This window comes from Canis lupus, chromosome 9 (genome assembly GCF_011100685.1).
Source record: "Canis lupus familiaris isolate Mischka breed German Shepherd chromosome 9, alternate assembly UU_Cfam_GSD_1.0, whole genome shotgun sequence".
NCBI classification, from domain to species: domain Eukaryota; kingdom Metazoa; phylum Chordata; class Mammalia; order Carnivora; family Canidae; genus Canis; species Canis lupus.
The window spans coordinates 11844182-11861222 of NC_049230.1; the positions used below are offsets into that span (position 1 = coordinate 11844182).

The following is a 17041-nucleotide window of genomic DNA, read 5'->3' on the forward strand; positions in this document are numbered from 1 at the left end:
CCGGGGGCAAGCGTCACAGAGGAGGAGTACAGATCTGGGGACCTTTCTTGCTGATGCTCCAAAAATCATGGATGAATTGGCAAGTCAAATCCTAAAGAAATCAGCACACCCAAGGGATTCATGTGACTCTTCACTTAATAGCTAATTAATAGGGACGCCCGGGTAGCTCAGTGGTTGAGCGTCTGCCTTCGGCCCAGGGCTTGAATCTGGAGACCTGGGATCGAGTCCCACGTCAGGCTCCCTCCATGGAGGCTGCTTCTCCCTCTGCCTGTGTCTCTGCCTCTCTCTGTGTGTGTCTTTCATGAATAAGTAAATAAAATATTTTTTAAAAATAGCTAATTAATAAATTAGCAAACTCTTCACCTTTTTCATACGATAAGGAGATTATTCATGCATCTGCCTGGTAAGTGATTAGTTAACTGGTGGATGAACAGCCCTGTGCCCACTTGAGAGCTTGAAGCCGTCCCCCATCCCCAGTGGGCTCCCACTCCTCCTCTGAGAGTGCTCTGCTGTCTAAAACACTGCAGACTGTCCCCACCAGCCATGAAGCGTCCACCTGTCACAGGGCACAGGGACCTGAGCCATCCTGAAGCTCCAGGGAACAGACATGTGTTCAGCTCTCCAGATGGGAGAAGGGGCTTGCCTGTTTCATCTCAGCCATGTGAAAAAAGGCCAGTGTTTCTGAGAGCCCCAAAACACTTAAAAAATGCGGCCCCTGAAGCCCCAACAGGCTGTTCCCCAGATTTAGGCCATAAGTAGTTTTTATTATCGAGAATAAATCGCTGCCTCTGCTCTGCCTGTTGCCCTGCTCTCTAGAAAAATCTGCGGCTGAGCAAGGGGTTGGGAGGGATTCTTATACATTTAAAGACCAATACGCTCAGTTATCCACAGGTGGAGTCCCTTTTTAATTCTGCACAAGCAAACAGGCATGTGACACATTTTTTCTCGCCCTCTTAGGCTAAGGCTATAGGGAATAGCAAAGAACCTGCTGGAAACTGTTCTACTGCCCTGGAGGAGTTTGCAGCCCAGGGAGAAAGATGAGCTGAGCACACTGAGGCTCATTAGAGGCCAGAGCAAAGGCAGCTATGAAGGGTCAGAGCAAGGCCAAGGTGGTAGGGGCAGGATGACCGTGTATGATCACATGCTTACACCCCACAGCCTGCGCATGAGCACCCAGGGGTGTGGCCTGCTTCTGCTTTTTGGTTTTCGTTATTTTTAATGAGTCATTTCTAACATTTAAAGATCAGGAGATTTCACACCCGGGCCAGGTATCTTGTGTGTCTTATGAAATAAAAGGATCTGACGGTCTTGGCTCCCATCCCCTAAAGAAGCCACGGGCAGCTAGAGCAAGGTAGCAGCTGTTCCCTTAGATGGGGCCTGTGCTTTCAAGTTCACCACAGCCCCCACCACTCCCTAAAGCCTGACACTCAGCCTGCTTCCCTCTGTAAGCTACCAGGGCCCTGTAGATGCTAGAATTTGCAAACCCTGTGTGTTACATTGAATAACGGTCCCCAAAGGTATCTGGGGCTCATCCCTGGAATCTGCGAGTGTTACCTTTTATAGCAAGAGAGATGCTGTAGATGCAATTGAATTAAGGTTCTGGAGATAGGGAAACTATCTCGGATTCACCTGGAAGACTCTCAACATAATCACAAGTGTCCTTAAAAGAGAGAGGCAGAGGGAACCCTGGGTGGCGCAGCGGGTTTAGCGCCTGCCTTTGGCCCAGGGCGCGATCCTGGAGATCCAGGATCGAATCCCACGTCAGGCTCCCGGTGCATGGAGCCTGGTTCTTCCTCTGCCTATGTCTCTGCCTCTCTCTCTCTCTCTGTGACTATCATAAATAAATAAAAAAATAAAGTTAAAAAAAAAAAAGAGACAGGCAGAGGGAGATTTGACTACAGAAGACAAGAAGGCAAAGGGGCAATAGAAACAGATATTAGAATGATGTGGCCCTAAGCCAAGGGATGCCAGCAGCCACCAGAAGATGGAAGAAGCAAGAAACATTTCTCCCCTGGAAGCTCCAGAAGGAGATAGCCCTGCTGATACCTTGATGTTAGCCCCATAAGACTTATTTTGGACACACAAACTCCAGATCTGTGGGAGAATAAACTGCTGTTGTTTTAGCTGATAAGTTGGTGATAAGTTTGTTAGAGCAGCAGTACAACGCTAATACATCCTGCCAATTAATGAATCAACAAACGTCTTGAGTGCCCAGGATCCAGCAGCAGGCCCTACCGTCCAGGAGCTTAGAGGAGAGGACAAAACGATGATGACAATAGTGCATGATCTGAGCAGGGGCAGGGGAAAGCTCCCAGAACTCTGGGAACATACCAGAGGAGCCTCGAACCCAGGCCTGGAGATTCCAGGGGAAACTGTTGTCTAGTTTTATTTATAGGAAACATGCATGCATCCATCTCTGTTGGGCGATGGAACTCCACCGAGGTTGGGAAGGGTGCTGAGGCCAGGGGACATGGTGGGTGGGAGCAGGGGGCAGCCCTGGGGTGCGGGGTGGGGGGCAGGGGGCTCTTACCTTGCATGCTGGATGAACTGGATAGCTTTCTCAGCATATTTGTGTGCCAGGCTGCTCAGGTTCACGGGCTGCTCCACGATGTTGAGGTTTTCATACAGAGGAAGGGCCACATCCGTGTAACAGTCCCTCTCAAGGCTTCTGTGTGGAAACCACAGACGGTATTTATTTCCACAACCTAAGTAGCCACGGTGTAGAGCAAAACGCTTTTATGCAGCGATGAACGTGAACACAAAACATTTAATAACCCGGCCCCAGATGATTTTTCCAGTCTGCCATTTCCTCCAAGTACAAAACCAATAAAATATCTTCTTCCCTTTCCTTCTAACAGATGTTTATGCTCCTCGGACAAGCCTGGCCACTCAGCAATGCTCACGAAGACTTCCGTGAGCTGCGTACATTATTACTCCCATTTGGTTGGGAGAGAAACTGAGCTCCAAACAAACTAAATTACTCAAGCGGAGTCCCACAGCCCATCAATAGCCCCCATCCCCGGCATTTTCCGCCGACCTCCCTAAATGATGACTTCTGTCAATGGGGCACAATGCTTGGTGCTTTCCTAGGACAACCATCAGGACTTCACGTGAAATGACGTTGGACAATAAGACAGATGACTGGGGATAGTTTTAAATATTTCAAAGCATGTTTGGAGAATTTGGAGAAGCTTTAGCAACTAGAAAAAGTGGGAGTCAAGCCAGTTATATCTTCTGGAAAAAAACAAAAAAAACAAAAACAAAAACCCAGTCCTTGGTCTTACAGATGGAGATGAACCTGAGAGTGAATGCCCCAACATGAGTGGCTGAGTAATGACTCTAGCTGTGAGCTAGACCTGTGAGCAAGTTACCTAAGCTCTTAGGGCCAACTCTCCTTATGTGACGAGTGCCCGTGACCTCTGATGAGGTCTTGAAAGGACAGAACAAGACAGTGAGTGTTGGCGCTCCTGCATGCTGCCCAGCATACTAGCAACCCCATCATCACTCAGGCCCTCAGCCCTGGCTGCCACAGAGGACGGGGGGAGGAGCTGCGAACCATGGGGAGAGAAGGGGGACCAAGAGACATCTCAGAGAAGGAAACTGTCCTCATGGTGCAGGGAAGGACTGGAAAGACATGAAAACCCCCATTGTACCTAGATGCACACATGCCCCTTTATAAAAGCTTAGGACACGAGGTCAGACTGGGATAAATAATCGCCAAGGACCACAATTTTTGAAAAAGGGAGAAAAGATTATCACCGTACTAGGCATCATAATGCCAACCGCACGGTCAGTGTCAAGTTTTTCAGGTTGTTATGACTTTGTGGCAACTCCGCCATCACCCACAGTCTCTACCTCTTCCCCCCACCAACCCAAGCCTTTTTTTTTTCTGTTTGATTTAACATGGATTTAAAGGGACCTGGCTGACATAGGTCATGCCACAATATGTCCAGGTGTGCCCACAGGTGTGCTGTACAGGCCACAGGTGGTAGGGACAGCAGCAAGATGTGCTATGGCTTCACGTCTCCTGCCGCAACGTGCACACAAATATCACCTGCATATCTTTTGAAAATGCAGACCTGAGGCCTGGGGGATCTTCCGTGCTGCTCTTCTAGCAAGCGCCCAGGTGATGGCCACGCTGCCAGGCAAGCACCCATGCTTTGAGCAGCACGTGGGCTCTGGTCTCAGAGGGACCCAGACCAGAGCCATTACCTCCACCTATTACAGCTGCAGGGTGACCTGGGCAAGCAGATCCTGACCTGTCCCTTTACAGGCTCCTCACTTATAAAATCAGGTCAGATACCTGCCTTATACAACAGTCAGGTCATGTGGATTGCAGACAAACATGCAGAGTGCCTAGACTATAACAATTTCTCAATAAATGGCCATTACTATATTAACGATTGTGGTGTTATTAAGGAGCCAGCTGAGACTGTCTTCCCTCGGTGGCTCAGACACCTGTGACCTTATAAACAATCACAGAGCATGGGCTGAGCAAGCAGGGCACCTGGTTTGTGTGACTCTATTACCTGAATAAAATTTAGCATCTTTTTTTTTTTTTAAGATTTTATTTAATTTATTCATGAGAGACATGCACAGAGAGAGAGGCAGAGACACAGGCAGAGGAAAGAGAAGCAGGCTCCATGCAAGGAGACCGATGTAGGACTCGATCCAGGGAATTTGGGATCAGGCCCTGAGCCAAAGGCAGATGCTCAACAGCTGAGCCACCCAAGGCTTCCCGCATCTTTTTCTATAACAAACGCACTACCTGCTCACTCCTGAATATTTGGAAAATACAACAAGAAAGAAAAAAGAAACCCACAACCAGAGGGAGTGAGCCAGTTACCACTTTGGCTGATTTCCTTTGAGTCCCACTCGGTAGGGCTGTGAAGGTGTGGATACAGAGGTAGTTAAGATCACACTGCTAATGATTTGTTTTCTGCTTTTTTCCCTTACTAGTATGGCTTGAGGATTTCCCCATCTCATGGAATATGATGTTCAAGCATCCTGTTGAGTGACTGCATGGCATTTCAGAGCTGGAATGTTGGCTTCTTTGCCAGGGGGATCGGGGAGTGGGGGGAGATTGTAAGCAGCCCTGTGTGTGTTCTTCCCCTTTCTCTATCCCTCGTATGTCTGGTGTCTAGGCCAGATGAGTAGTCTAGCAGGCAGAGGGGGAGCGAGGCTTTACCAGGGTAAGTCCATGGCAGCACCAGGCTCTTCCCAGCTGAGCTAAAAAATCCCAGGAAACTGGACAAGTCCAATAAAATACTTTTGCTGACCTCACCTTTGCTAAAAGTTTTCTCACTCCCCATGCAAATAATGCATTTAAATTGGCACTAAACATACTCTTTTTTACTGGCTTAATTGTCTCCTGTGACCTTCCTCATTTACTCCTAATGGACTACACCCTTAGGACTTCACCTTGCTCTGGAGCCCACTGCCAGTTCCTTAGATGGGATTACCTTGATGGTCTGTCGCCCCGTGGACACGCTGGACAAGGAGGGTGGTTGTAGCCCGGGGTATCAGTGCAGCCCATATCATGGCTGTATGGGATTCCAAAGTAGTAATCAAAACCTGGAAGAGAAGCAACTGGTGAGCACCCCCACTTGGCTTCTGTTCTATGAGCCTGCATTCTTACACCTAGGACAAAAATTTAATTTTCTATGATTTAATACTGCAGTGCTATGGAGTATGTAATTAAAAGAGGATTTGATTAATATCCCTTTGTAGTATGCAAAGAAAATACCTTGCTGGGTTCTGGCTGTAAGACTAGATTTGCAAAACATCTTGGGATTAGAGTTAACCCAGAGTGGGAGGAAGTGGAGAGAAGTATTGCACACCTACCGTCCCCAGGGCGATTATGAACACACTCACTAAGTATTTGATGAAAATCAAGTACATGCATGGCACTTTAAGGAATAAAATACTCTGCCCTCAAGGGATTGAAGGGGAAGTAAGATATATAGAGATTAAACTATAAGAGGTTTGGATGAGGGTAATGGAGTATGGGACAGTGCACCAGGAAAGGAGTACAAGAAGCAGGAGGGGACACAAGTGAACTCAGAGATAGGAATCAAGAAAACCTCTGAATGCCCAAGGCAGGAGACTTTTTGAGACTATCTGGTCCAAGGATACAAATGTATGGCAGGTGCTCTCTCTTCTCAGTCCCAATGGGAGACACCACAAATCCAAAATGGCACCACTTCCTGCTGAGCAGTATCCAGTCTCAGGATCCATCCCCCCAGCACCAGACTCCAGTTGACTCAAATTGTCAACACCTCAATCTAGTTCAACCTCCTCATTTGTCAAGGAGGAAGCAACACCATGCGGGAAAAATAGGGTCTGTGGTCATTTTTAGTGGAAAAGCCAAGTCTTCACTTCCTTCACCTGTCACTCTTTAAAAAGCATATGTGGAAGATGCCATGGAAGCCCAACTGAAAAACAGGGCACAAGGGAAGACAGGGGGTTGGAGGGAGCCCCAGAGGGGAGAAAGGAGTTGGACAAGGTGTTGGCCAATGGGAGCCCAAGGCTGAAGGCTGGTTGCAGCCCAAGGCTGAAGGCTGGTTCTCTAGAAGCCATTGAAATGCAAAAATCTTCAGATGCAAACAGTTCCTCAGGTCTAGGGGAGAGCACTGCAGCCTCTTCCCATGGAGCTATATTGGGGCTTGGGGGAAAGTCTGCAAAATAGAGAACATTTAAGGAAAGGGCCACCCATTTGCTGATAAAATAGCAAGAGCAGCTGGGAAGCACGTGCCAGGGAGGAACCAGGGAGAAGCCTCAGAAGTTGAGATCACGATAAATCACTTGCAAGAGAACGTCTGTGGGTTCCCATCTGAAATAGAAGAGGCGGGTCAGGGAGGAGCGCAGAGGTGACCACAACTTTGGAAAAACCATCAATAATTTGGGGAATTGGGGCAGCCCCTGTGGCTCAGCGGTTTAGCGCCGCCTTCAGTCCGGGGTGTGATCCTGGAGACCCGGGATAGAGTCCCACGTCTGGCTCCCTACATGGAGCCTGCTTCTCCCTCTGCCTGTGTCTCTGCCTCTCTCTCTCTCTCTCTCTGTGTGTGTCTCTCATGAATACATAAATAAATAAATAAATAATCTTTAAAATAATACTAATAATAATAATAATAATTTGGGGAATTGGACATTCAGAGAAGTCATCGATCAGCAAACTGATTTTCAGATAATTGGCTCAGGCAGCTTGATCCTGGCCTAATCCCCAAGGCCAGAGAATCAGGAGTCTGAGGCAGTGAATAGCTGCAGGAAGAAGGCAAGAGGGAACATCTCCTGTTTGAATTTAGGGCCTGCTTCTGTGAACCCGCTGGACAAGCTTGATTTCTTTGCACACTAGACAGATCTGGACCTCACAGGTGCCAAATGTGTCTCAAGATATGGACACTTGATGGGCTCACGATGAGAAAGCCAGAGGGCTGGCAGGCACCAAGGAGGGGCGGGGGGCAAGAAAGATGCCAGGAGAGAAGAATGTGAGACAACCAACGGGAGCCCTGGGTCCCCCAAATGCTCCTAAGTGACCCTGAGATGAAGATGCCCTAACTCAGGAGGGATGTGCCCCAGGAGCAGGATGGCTTCAACATTATTGGAGTCCTATCCCACCAAGGTCTTTGCTTTCTGTTTCCCAGGTAACACGTTCCCCCAAAGAATTCTTACCACGGAAGTTGGGGTGATAAGGGCCATGGTGCCCGAGGTGCCATTTGCCTGTAGGAAAGCAAGAGAGAGACGTTCAGAGGAATCCCCGCGGGGGCTCCCAGTGCCTTGGGGGGGCTGATCACACATACTCACTCCTCCATCAGTGTTGCCCTTGACAGAGGACAATCAGAGACCCTGCAAATGCCGTGTGAGAGCCAAGCCTTGCTCTCTGGGACTCAGAGGGACCCCAGGGGGACACAGAAAGCAAGCAGGGATGACTCAGCACCTCCGCAGGAACGCACACAGAGAAAAGGAAGACAAGCCTTTACTGGGGGCCCAAAGGAGCCAGCAGGCTGAGCTTCTGCTCCTACAAGAGGGCTCAGTGCCCACAGCAGCCCCACGTCTTCGCACCTGCTCTGCCCTCCTGTGCAGGGGACCTGCAGAGGCCCAGAACAAGCGTGGGGCCCCGGACAGCCGAGGAGATGCCGACTTCCCTCCTGGTTCCATCACCTTCCTCTCTGGCCACCAGCAGCAGCCCGAGGAGGCCGGACCGAAGACCACCTCCCCCTCCCAGGGCTGTCCCAGCGCAGAGATGCTCACCTGGACTCCCACGGCTGCTCCTTGCTCTGTGCATGTGTTTGTTCAGGGGGGAGAATGACTGTGTGATGTGTGCCAGAAGCCCTGGCCTTGTTTGAATTCCCCAACCTGCTAACTCCGCTCTGAGGACCCCAGGGAAACCACCACGAGGCAAGGGGCAAAGAAAAGAATGTGGTGCAAAGATTGAAAGAGGGCCATTGAATGACACCCAAGGGAAAGAAAGAAACGGGCCACCGAGGAAGCATATGGCTACGGAAATTATTTCACGTGGTCTGGGCAAAATACTACCAAGCTATCTTTTAGAGGCAAACACACGTAACAAAAGGTAATAATAAGGGAATCTAGGGAAAGGGCATGTGAGTGCCTATTGTTCCCTTTTTGCAACTGCTCTGTAGGTTTGGAAACGTAATATAGGTTTGGACTAAGCATTACATGGAAACCCTAACTTATATTAAAGTGTTTAAGTTATTTCTAAAATTTTTGAAGCTATTGTAAATATGTAAAATTATATTACATAGAAATATAAAACAATAGGCAGGGGCTAAAAGGAGGACCAAGTGGTGTATTCAACTAGGTAAAAATGGGACACCTGGGTGGTTCAGTGGTTGAGCATCTGTCTTTGGCTCAGGTCATGACCCCGGGGTCCTGGGATTGAGTCCTGCATCGGGCTCCCTGCATGGACCCTGCTTCTCCCTCTGCCTGTGTCTCTACCTCTCTCTCTCTCTCTCTCTCTGTGTCTCATGAATAAATTAAATAAAATCTTAAAAAAAAAACAACCTAGGTGAAAACATGACCGTGGATGAGGTTAGAAGTGAAGTGTGGGTGGGGCAAAAGGTCTTGATGTTCTTTTGGAGGGGTTTTGATTTTTTCCCATAAGCATGCTTGTAGGAAGTGCATCTTGTCAACACATGGTTGTAGTTGACTATTCTCGCTCTAATTTGCAAAAGGTGGAATGAGCAGTGAGGGGAGACCGGAGCCCCTGAACGGTTAATATGTAAGCAGCTGCTCACTTGGAGTTCAAAGGTATGAAGAGGGAAGGGTGAGTGAGATCCAGCTCAGCTCAGGAAGATCCCAGTCCCCTGTTGCCTCATGAAACTTTAGAGTCGGGGAGCCCCAAGGGCCAAACCCTTCCTGCCTATGAGCATGACTCGGATGCAAGGGATGGGGCCGCTAAGAAGACTCAGCCCACAGGGAGGCTTCACAGTAACGATACCTGATACCTCGGGGTATGGCCAGAAAGGGATTGAAAAAGCAGGATCTTAATTTATACCTCCTCCCACTGGGGCTTGCCCCCCTGGGACCACGAATGCCCCACTCCACTCTGTAGGAGTTGGTCGGGCTCCTTGACCCAGAAGAGGAGGAGGCAGGCCCAACACCCAAAACTGGAGCCTCCTGCAGGTGAACAGGGGAGCTCCAGGCACCGATCACTGCCCCCGGGGACCCGCGCTGCCATCCTGCTGGTTGCACAGCCTCCCTTGCCACTTCACATACTGGAGAGCGAGGCAGGAACCCCCACGGGACCCAGCTCTCTGAAAGTCAGAATAACAAGCACAGGCAGCCCGAGGACGCTGCTGGGACTGGCGCGTTGCCTCGGCCTCCGGAGGGAGGAGCAGCAGTGAGGCCCAAGCATCAGAGCAGTCACACCTGCCTGGACCCACCTGCTCCCGTCTAGGCAGCACCGAGCTCGGCTTTCTTACACTCGTCACGGGGCCAATCACCATCTCAGAAGGCATCTCCGTACCCTGATGCAAATAAAAACCTAGCCCGCTGCCACGCATGTAGGAAATGTTGAGCAAGAGGGACCCACAAAAATCCTAAAAGGCCTGTGTGGCAGGTGCTGCTGCTTGCCTCACCTGCCCCCATGCCTCCCCCACTCATCCAGCTACCAGAACTTTGGATTTGTTAGGGGATCAGAGACACGTGCCCCAATCCAAGCCCATCAGTACAACCCTGAGCCCGGCCTCCCAGGCTTCCTTGCAGCGGAGCGTGGCCACACAAACCCACCAATAAGACTTTAAGTGCATTTCTTTCTGCAGGGAAGGTGGGGCGAGTCTGAGAAAAGATTGGCTTTCCGGGTAGAAGCCAACACACGAGGCCCGCACCTCCTCCCCGCTGTTTTTCCTCCCGTGAAGCCAGGTTCTGGTGAGTGGTACAGAAGCCCCGCTGTTGCAACCAAGAGCAACAAGCATGAGGACAAAGGCTACCATCCTACAGATAGCAGAGCAGAGAAATAGAAATGGATTTCTTGAGCTGCCGAGCCAACGAAGGCCATCACTCACCTCTAAGGTTGTTATAATAGAAGGAAAATATCTCCATGTATGGTTTCGTTCCCTGTTAGGTGTTTTCAGTTACTTACAGCTAAAAGCTTTCCAACCTTACGCAGCAAGAAATAAAGACAAGCAGAGAGGAGCAGAAGAGGTGGCCGCATGCCGGGGCTACACAGAGACGAAGCAGGCACTGCAAGAAGTGTTGTGGGAGATGGGGATCCCAGGCTGTGGAGCATCGGGGTTACCTATCATCCCCGTGACGTAGCCGGCTTGCTGCAGCACCTCAGCCAAGGTGGTCTCGTTGAGCGGAAGGCCCCCCACAGAGGTGACCGCAAAGTTGTGCGTGACTCCGTTGCGGAGGCCCAGCCGGCCGGTGAGCAGGGAGGCCCGAGAGGGCGAGCAGGTGGAGGCAGCTGCGTGGAAGTCCACAAACCTGCCGGGAAAGAAAAGGGGTTGTGGTCCCTCCATCCACAGAAAGCCAGGCCAGGAGAAGTTCAATTCCCACCCAGTTCCCAGGATTCCAGTGTTGGGAAAAGCTCAAAGACCACCCTGCAGAGGGACAGGTTAGGAAAATGAAGCTCAGAGAGGTAATGCAACTAACTCAAGGTCACATGGCTGGCTCGGATTGGTTTAATCCAGTGTATTTATGGATCCTCTTTATCCAAAGTTTCCACATTTTGAATTCATCGACCTGCTAAAATCTGTCTGTATCTTCCAAAATCAATACTCGTGGTTCTTATGAGGTTACCCATGGACATTCCAAGGCGTTCCAAAACTTTGTGTTTCCCCATATGCACATCTCTAGCTGAGGATGACAAAGGTGACCCCTTCTTGTTTTGGCTTTCATACTGTAAGCAAGTGTCCTACTTTCCACAGTCTACTGAGTGCTATAGTTTGTGCATTTTTGTGCTTTCTGTTGGTGATTCTACTGTTTAAAGTGGCAAAATGGGGATGCCTGGGTGGCTCAGCAGTTGAGCGTCTGCCTCTGGCTCAGGGTGTGATCCCGGGGTCCTGAGATCAAGTCCTGCATGGGGCTCCCCGCAGGGAGCCTGCTTCTCCCTCTGCCTGTGTCTCTGCCTCTCTCTGTGTGTCTCTCATGAATAAATAAAATCTTTAAAAAAATAAAATAAAATGGTAAAATGGCCCTCAAGTGTAGGGATGAAGGGCTGGCTACTACAGCCTTAGAGAGACGTCATGTGCCTTAGAGAGAAATACAAGTGCTAGATAAGCTTCATTCAGGAAGGAATTACAGTGTTGTTGGCCATCAGCTCAATGTTAATGAATCAAAAACTCTGTTAAATAAGATGTCTTTAAACAGAAACACACAGAAAACAAGGTTCTGGGGTTGCCTGGGTGGCTCAGTCGGTTAAACATCTGCCTTTGGCTCAGGTCATGATCCCCGGGTCCTGGGATGGGTTCTGCTCTGCAGAAAGTCTGCTTCCCCTCTGCCCGTCCCCTCCCCTCGCTCATGCTCTCTCTCTTGCTCACTCTCTCTTGCTCTCTGTCTCTCCCAAATAAGTAAAATAAATCTTTAAAAATAAATAAATAAAACAGGGTTCTGTACTGATCTTTTGACAAAAACGTAACAAAAGGCCCACAGGAACCTAACTCTGTAGATGCCCTAGAAGCAATGGTTCAGTATTCCGTAACTCAGTGTTCTCAGTGACTTTATAGAGCAACGACTGCCAATAACAAGAACCAGCTGTATTTATTACACTTTGTTGGATGCTCAACCCTTTTTTAGATACTGTGGAGAAATATATAAGAAGTCTAGCCATTTCTCTACCATCAAGAAATATGAATAAACTTCATGTCACTCGTAATAGGGCAACCTGTGTGTCTCCTGATGGGATGATAGGAAGTTGATCTTGTCAAGGATTCTTTTTTTTTTTAAGATTTTTAAAAATATTTTATTTATTTATTCATATGAAAGAGAGAGAGAGAGAGGCAGAGACACAGGCAGAGGGAGAAGCAGGCTCCATGCAGGGAGCCCGATGTGGGACTCGATCCCAGGTCTCCAGGATCACACCCTGGGCTGAAGGTGGCACTAAACCGCTGAGCCACCTGGGCTGCCCTCATCAAGGATTCTTGTCAAGAATATTTAAACTGAATCTAATCAGACCTCTGGACCCAATGTCCAGGTTATAGGAAATGTAACTAATAGAAGAACAAGTTAAATGACACCACAAGGAAATATTCTAACAAACCATTCTGCACATTCTATGACATTCTACAACTGGTGCAGTTCTTCAAAAAGTCAATATCCAAGGGAAAAATGGGATAGAGGAGGATATTCTATACTACAGGACATTGAAGAGACAAACCAAATGTGATACATGATCCTTGGCTGGATCCCAGTTCAAATATACTTACAGCACATTTGAGGGCTAATCGGGGAAATTTAGTGTGGGCTGGATATAAGATGACATCAGGGGATCGCTGTCCATTTTCTTGATTATGACCATGTAGAAGAATGTTTTTGTTCTTTTTTTTTCTTCCAGTTGCATTGGCATATAACATTGTATCCACTGAAGGTGTACAACATAATGATTTGTCACATGTATATACTGGGAAGTGATCGCCACAGTAAATTTGGTGAATGGCCATCACTTCCCATAGCTATGATTTTTTTTTCTTGTGATGAGGATTATAAGATCTAGTCTCTTAGCAACTTTCACACATACAATACAGTATTGTTAACCAGAGTCACCATGCTGTGTACTACATGCCTAGAACCTACTTATCTCATGACTGGGAGTTTGTACCTTTTAACCCCCTGCACCCATCTCCCCCACCCACACCCCCGGCACCTGCCAATCTGTTCTCTGCATCTGTGAGTTTGGCTTTTTTAGATTCCACATACACATGAAATCATATAATATTTGTCTTTCTCCTTTTTTTTTAAGATTTTATTTATTTATTCATGAGAGACACAGAGAGAGAGAGAGAGAAGCAGAGACTCAGGCAGAGGGAGAAGCAGGCTCCATGCAGGGAGCCTGACGTGGGACTTGATCCCCAGTATCCAGGATCAGGCCCTGGGCTGAAGGCAGGCACTAAACTGCTGAGCCACCTGGGCTTCCCTGTCTTTCTCCTTTTACCTAATATCATGTCCCCAAGGTCTATCCATGTTGTCACAAATGGCAGGATTTCCTTCTTTTTTTACAGCTGAATAGTCTCCTGTGGTCTATGTATACCACATTTTTTATTACATTAAGAATGTATTTTTAGGGGCACCTGGATGGCTCAGTGGTTGAGCGTCTGCCTTTGGCTCAGGATGCAATCCGGGGTCCTGGGATCAAGTCCCACATCAGGCTTCCCGCAGGGAGCCTGCTTCTCCCTCTGCTTATGCATCTGCCTCTCTCTGTATGTGTCTCTCATGAATAAATAAATAAAATCTTTTTTTAAAAGAATACATTTTTATTACACTAAGGAAGTTATTACACTATGAATGTTTTTATTCTTAAGAGATGCATGCTATAGTGTTTATAATAAAAGAGCACAGCTGCACTTTTCACATGGCTCAGGAAAAACACCACCACCTTATTTATAGATAGAACAAGGACAAACAAAAATGGCAGAATGGTATTAACGGTTGAGTATACTCGTGTTTATTTGACTATTCTTTTCATTTTCTTTTTTTTTAATATTTTATTCATTTACTCATGAGAGACACACAGAGAGAGAGGCAGAGACACAGGCAGAGGGAGAAGCAGGCTCCATGCAGAAAGCCCAACTCAGGACTCGATCCCAGGTCTCTAGGATCAGGCTCTGGGCTGAAGGCAGCGCTAAACCGCTGAGCCACCCGGGCTGCCCCTCTTTTCATTTTCTATCATGTTTGAGATTTTTTTTTAATATTAAAAAGTCAATAATGCTTAATATTGTAAGTTTCAAAAGGGTGTCGATCTGGAGTCTAGAACGAGCAGGGCAGCAGCAGGGTTGGGAGCTGAGGTGGACCGGAAGGTAGGGAGGGGAGGGAGGGGTGGAGGGGTGGCTTCAGGTACAGCCTGGCACATTGGAAGTGTGCATGTCGGGGTGCCCCAAGCTGGGCCCGCAAGCTGACCTGCCACCCAGGTCAGCATGAAGCCCCAGGTCTGGTGGGATGAGGGACTGGCCCACAGACGCCAGGTCAGCACAGCAAAGCAGGGCTCCATGCCTCTCCCCTCCTCTCCACATAGGACACATCCTCCCCCAACAGCCAGGGGGGGCTTTTTTTTTTTAATTTTTATTTATTCATTCATGAGAGACACACAGAGACAGAGAGAGAGGCAGAGACACAGGCAGAGGGAGAAGCAGGCTCCATGCAGGGAACCCGATGTGGGACTTGATCCTGGGTCTCCAGGATCATGCCCTGGGCTGAAGGCAGATGCTAAACCACTGAGCCACCCAGGGATCCCCACCAGGGGGGCTTTCAAGTGCCCCTCTGACCACTGCCTAATATCCTGAGATGATTGCCTGGTCCGCTCTCTAAATACCCAGTCCCCCACAGCCCATCTTATGGGCCTCCCCTTCCCTCCCTCCACGGGCCCCAGCACACAGTCTTCTGTTGGGTCTGCAAAGTGCCAGCTCCTTCCCAAGGTCAGCCTCGGCCTGGCACGCTCTCCTGCATCTTTGCATGGCCTTTCCTCCCCTCTTTCCCTGCAAGGGGGCCTCTGCTGTGCTCTAATCAGGCACCCTGGGGCCTACTTGGTAGCACTGACCCCAACCCCAATCATCTGGTTTATTTTTGCATCCTTTCGTTTTGAGTCATCCTTCCTCCATGCAAGCTCCCTGTGAGGAGGGCTTTGCCTACGTTGCTGGCTGCTTACCTCCAGCTCCTAAAATACAGGGGGTAGGGGAGGGGAGAGGATGGAACAGGGAGGGAAGGGGAGGTGTCTTCCCAGCAACTTATGGAACATGCAACCAAACCTCAAAATAATCATTACTGGGAAGTGTCATTGGAAGGTGTGGGGCGGGGAGGGAGTGCAGAGGAGCAGAGTTTCCCTGAACAGGTTCACCACAAGTTTTGGAGGTTGCATGGGGGCTGCAAGCATTAGCGTCATGATGTGAAGGGTCATGAGATAGAACATCAGGGGACCCATGTGAGAGCAAGGAGGTGAGGTCGCAGAGAGCAGTGCATGTTTAAATACTCCCTTCCTACACACCACAGAGCCTGGCGGGCTCGTCACCTGCCACCTCCATTCAGGCCTCTGGTTTCTGCCATAACCCCTGGACGGTGGTGGCCCCAAACTACTTGACAGCAGCCCTCAACTGAGACTGTCACTTGCCTGGGCAGCCCACCCAGGGCCATGCTTGCTTGGGGTGCTTAGACCGACCTGGAAACATTTTCTTTTTTTTCTATGCCCTCATAGGAGCCAGCCTGGGATAAGAAAGTGGGGGAAGGAAGGCATACAAATCCCTGTTTCTCTGAGCACACAATTCTGGCAGAAGACTTGGGACAGAGGGGGTTAAAACACAGTGCTTAGAAGGGACACCACCTACGGCCTCTCTCCAGCCACCAGGGCCAACTGGCCTAAGGAAAGCCCTGGAAGTCTGTCATGTTTTCACGCCCCTCCCAGACGCCCTACGACGCAGCTACCCCTAGCCCGGTGACAGCCAGCAGGGAGGGCCCTGGACACCCTGCCCTTCACCATGACCTTGGCATCTGCAGGGGTGATGGCCCTGGAGGGCAGTCAGGACTGCAAGGCGTGTCGGCAACGCCGTGGTTTCCTCTTCCCTTGTTCCTTTCCCTTTCTCTCTCTCTCTCTCTCTTTCTCTCTCTCAATATACTACACTAGAGCCTAGAGATCATAAGGCAAAACTTTAAAAATCTGGCAGACCGATGGCAGGTGACCCAGCGATTCCACCACCAGGACTGGATTCCCCAGGAAAAGTGAGGGCAGGTACTCGGACAGATCCTGCGTGCTCCTACCAGCCGTGGCGGGACGGTGGCCGTGGCCCAGCTGGCTCTCAGCGGGGGGTGTGGACCAACGAAATGCGGCACATCCACACTCTGGAATGGTGTGGATGGGTTTCACCCACGAAAAGGAACCAACCACTGACACCTGCTACGACGTGGGTGAACCTTGAAAACATGACACGAGTGGAAGGCGCCGGTCACAAAAGGCCACATACTGTACAATTCTGCTTATACGGATGCCCCAGATTGGTAAATCCACAGAGACGGAAAACAGGCTGGAGGCAGGGTGGGGAATGGGGAGACTCTGCTTCATGGGTGGGGATGGGGTTTCCTTTTAGGATGATGAAAATATTTTGAAACTGCATAGAGGCAGTAGCCGTACCACATTCTAAATGTTCTAGAGGCGCCGGGGTGGCTCAGTGGTTGAGCATCTGCCTTCAGCTCAGGTGGTGATCCCGGGGTCCAGGGATCGAGTCCCAAATCAGGCTCCCTGCATGGAGCCTGCTTCTCCCTCTGCTTGGAACTCTGCGTTTCTCTCTGTGTCCCTCATGAATAAATAAAAATCTTAAAAAACAATAAACGTACTGAATGTCACAGAGTCATCTGCTTTAAAGTGGTTAGTTTTATGTCA

At 49.3% G+C, this 17041-nt stretch overlaps 1 protein-coding gene across 1 annotated transcript in view; it reads right to left on the bottom strand.

Annotated features, from left to right (window-relative positions):
* The window catches only part of ARSG (arylsulfatase G), a 65245-nt gene that overhangs the window by 32249 nt on the left and 15955 nt on the right, over positions 1 to 17041 (bottom strand). The window contains exons 2-5 of the mRNA NM_001048098.1: positions 10760 to 10947; positions 7672 to 7719; positions 5463 to 5574; positions 2531 to 2668 (exon numbers count right to left, since the gene is read on the bottom strand). Coding sequence (NP_001041563.1) covers positions 2531 to 2668; positions 5463 to 5574; positions 7672 to 7719; positions 10760 to 10947 — 486 coding nt within the window. The remainder of the gene's footprint in view (positions 1 to 2530; positions 2669 to 5462; positions 5575 to 7671; positions 7720 to 10759; positions 10948 to 17041) is intronic.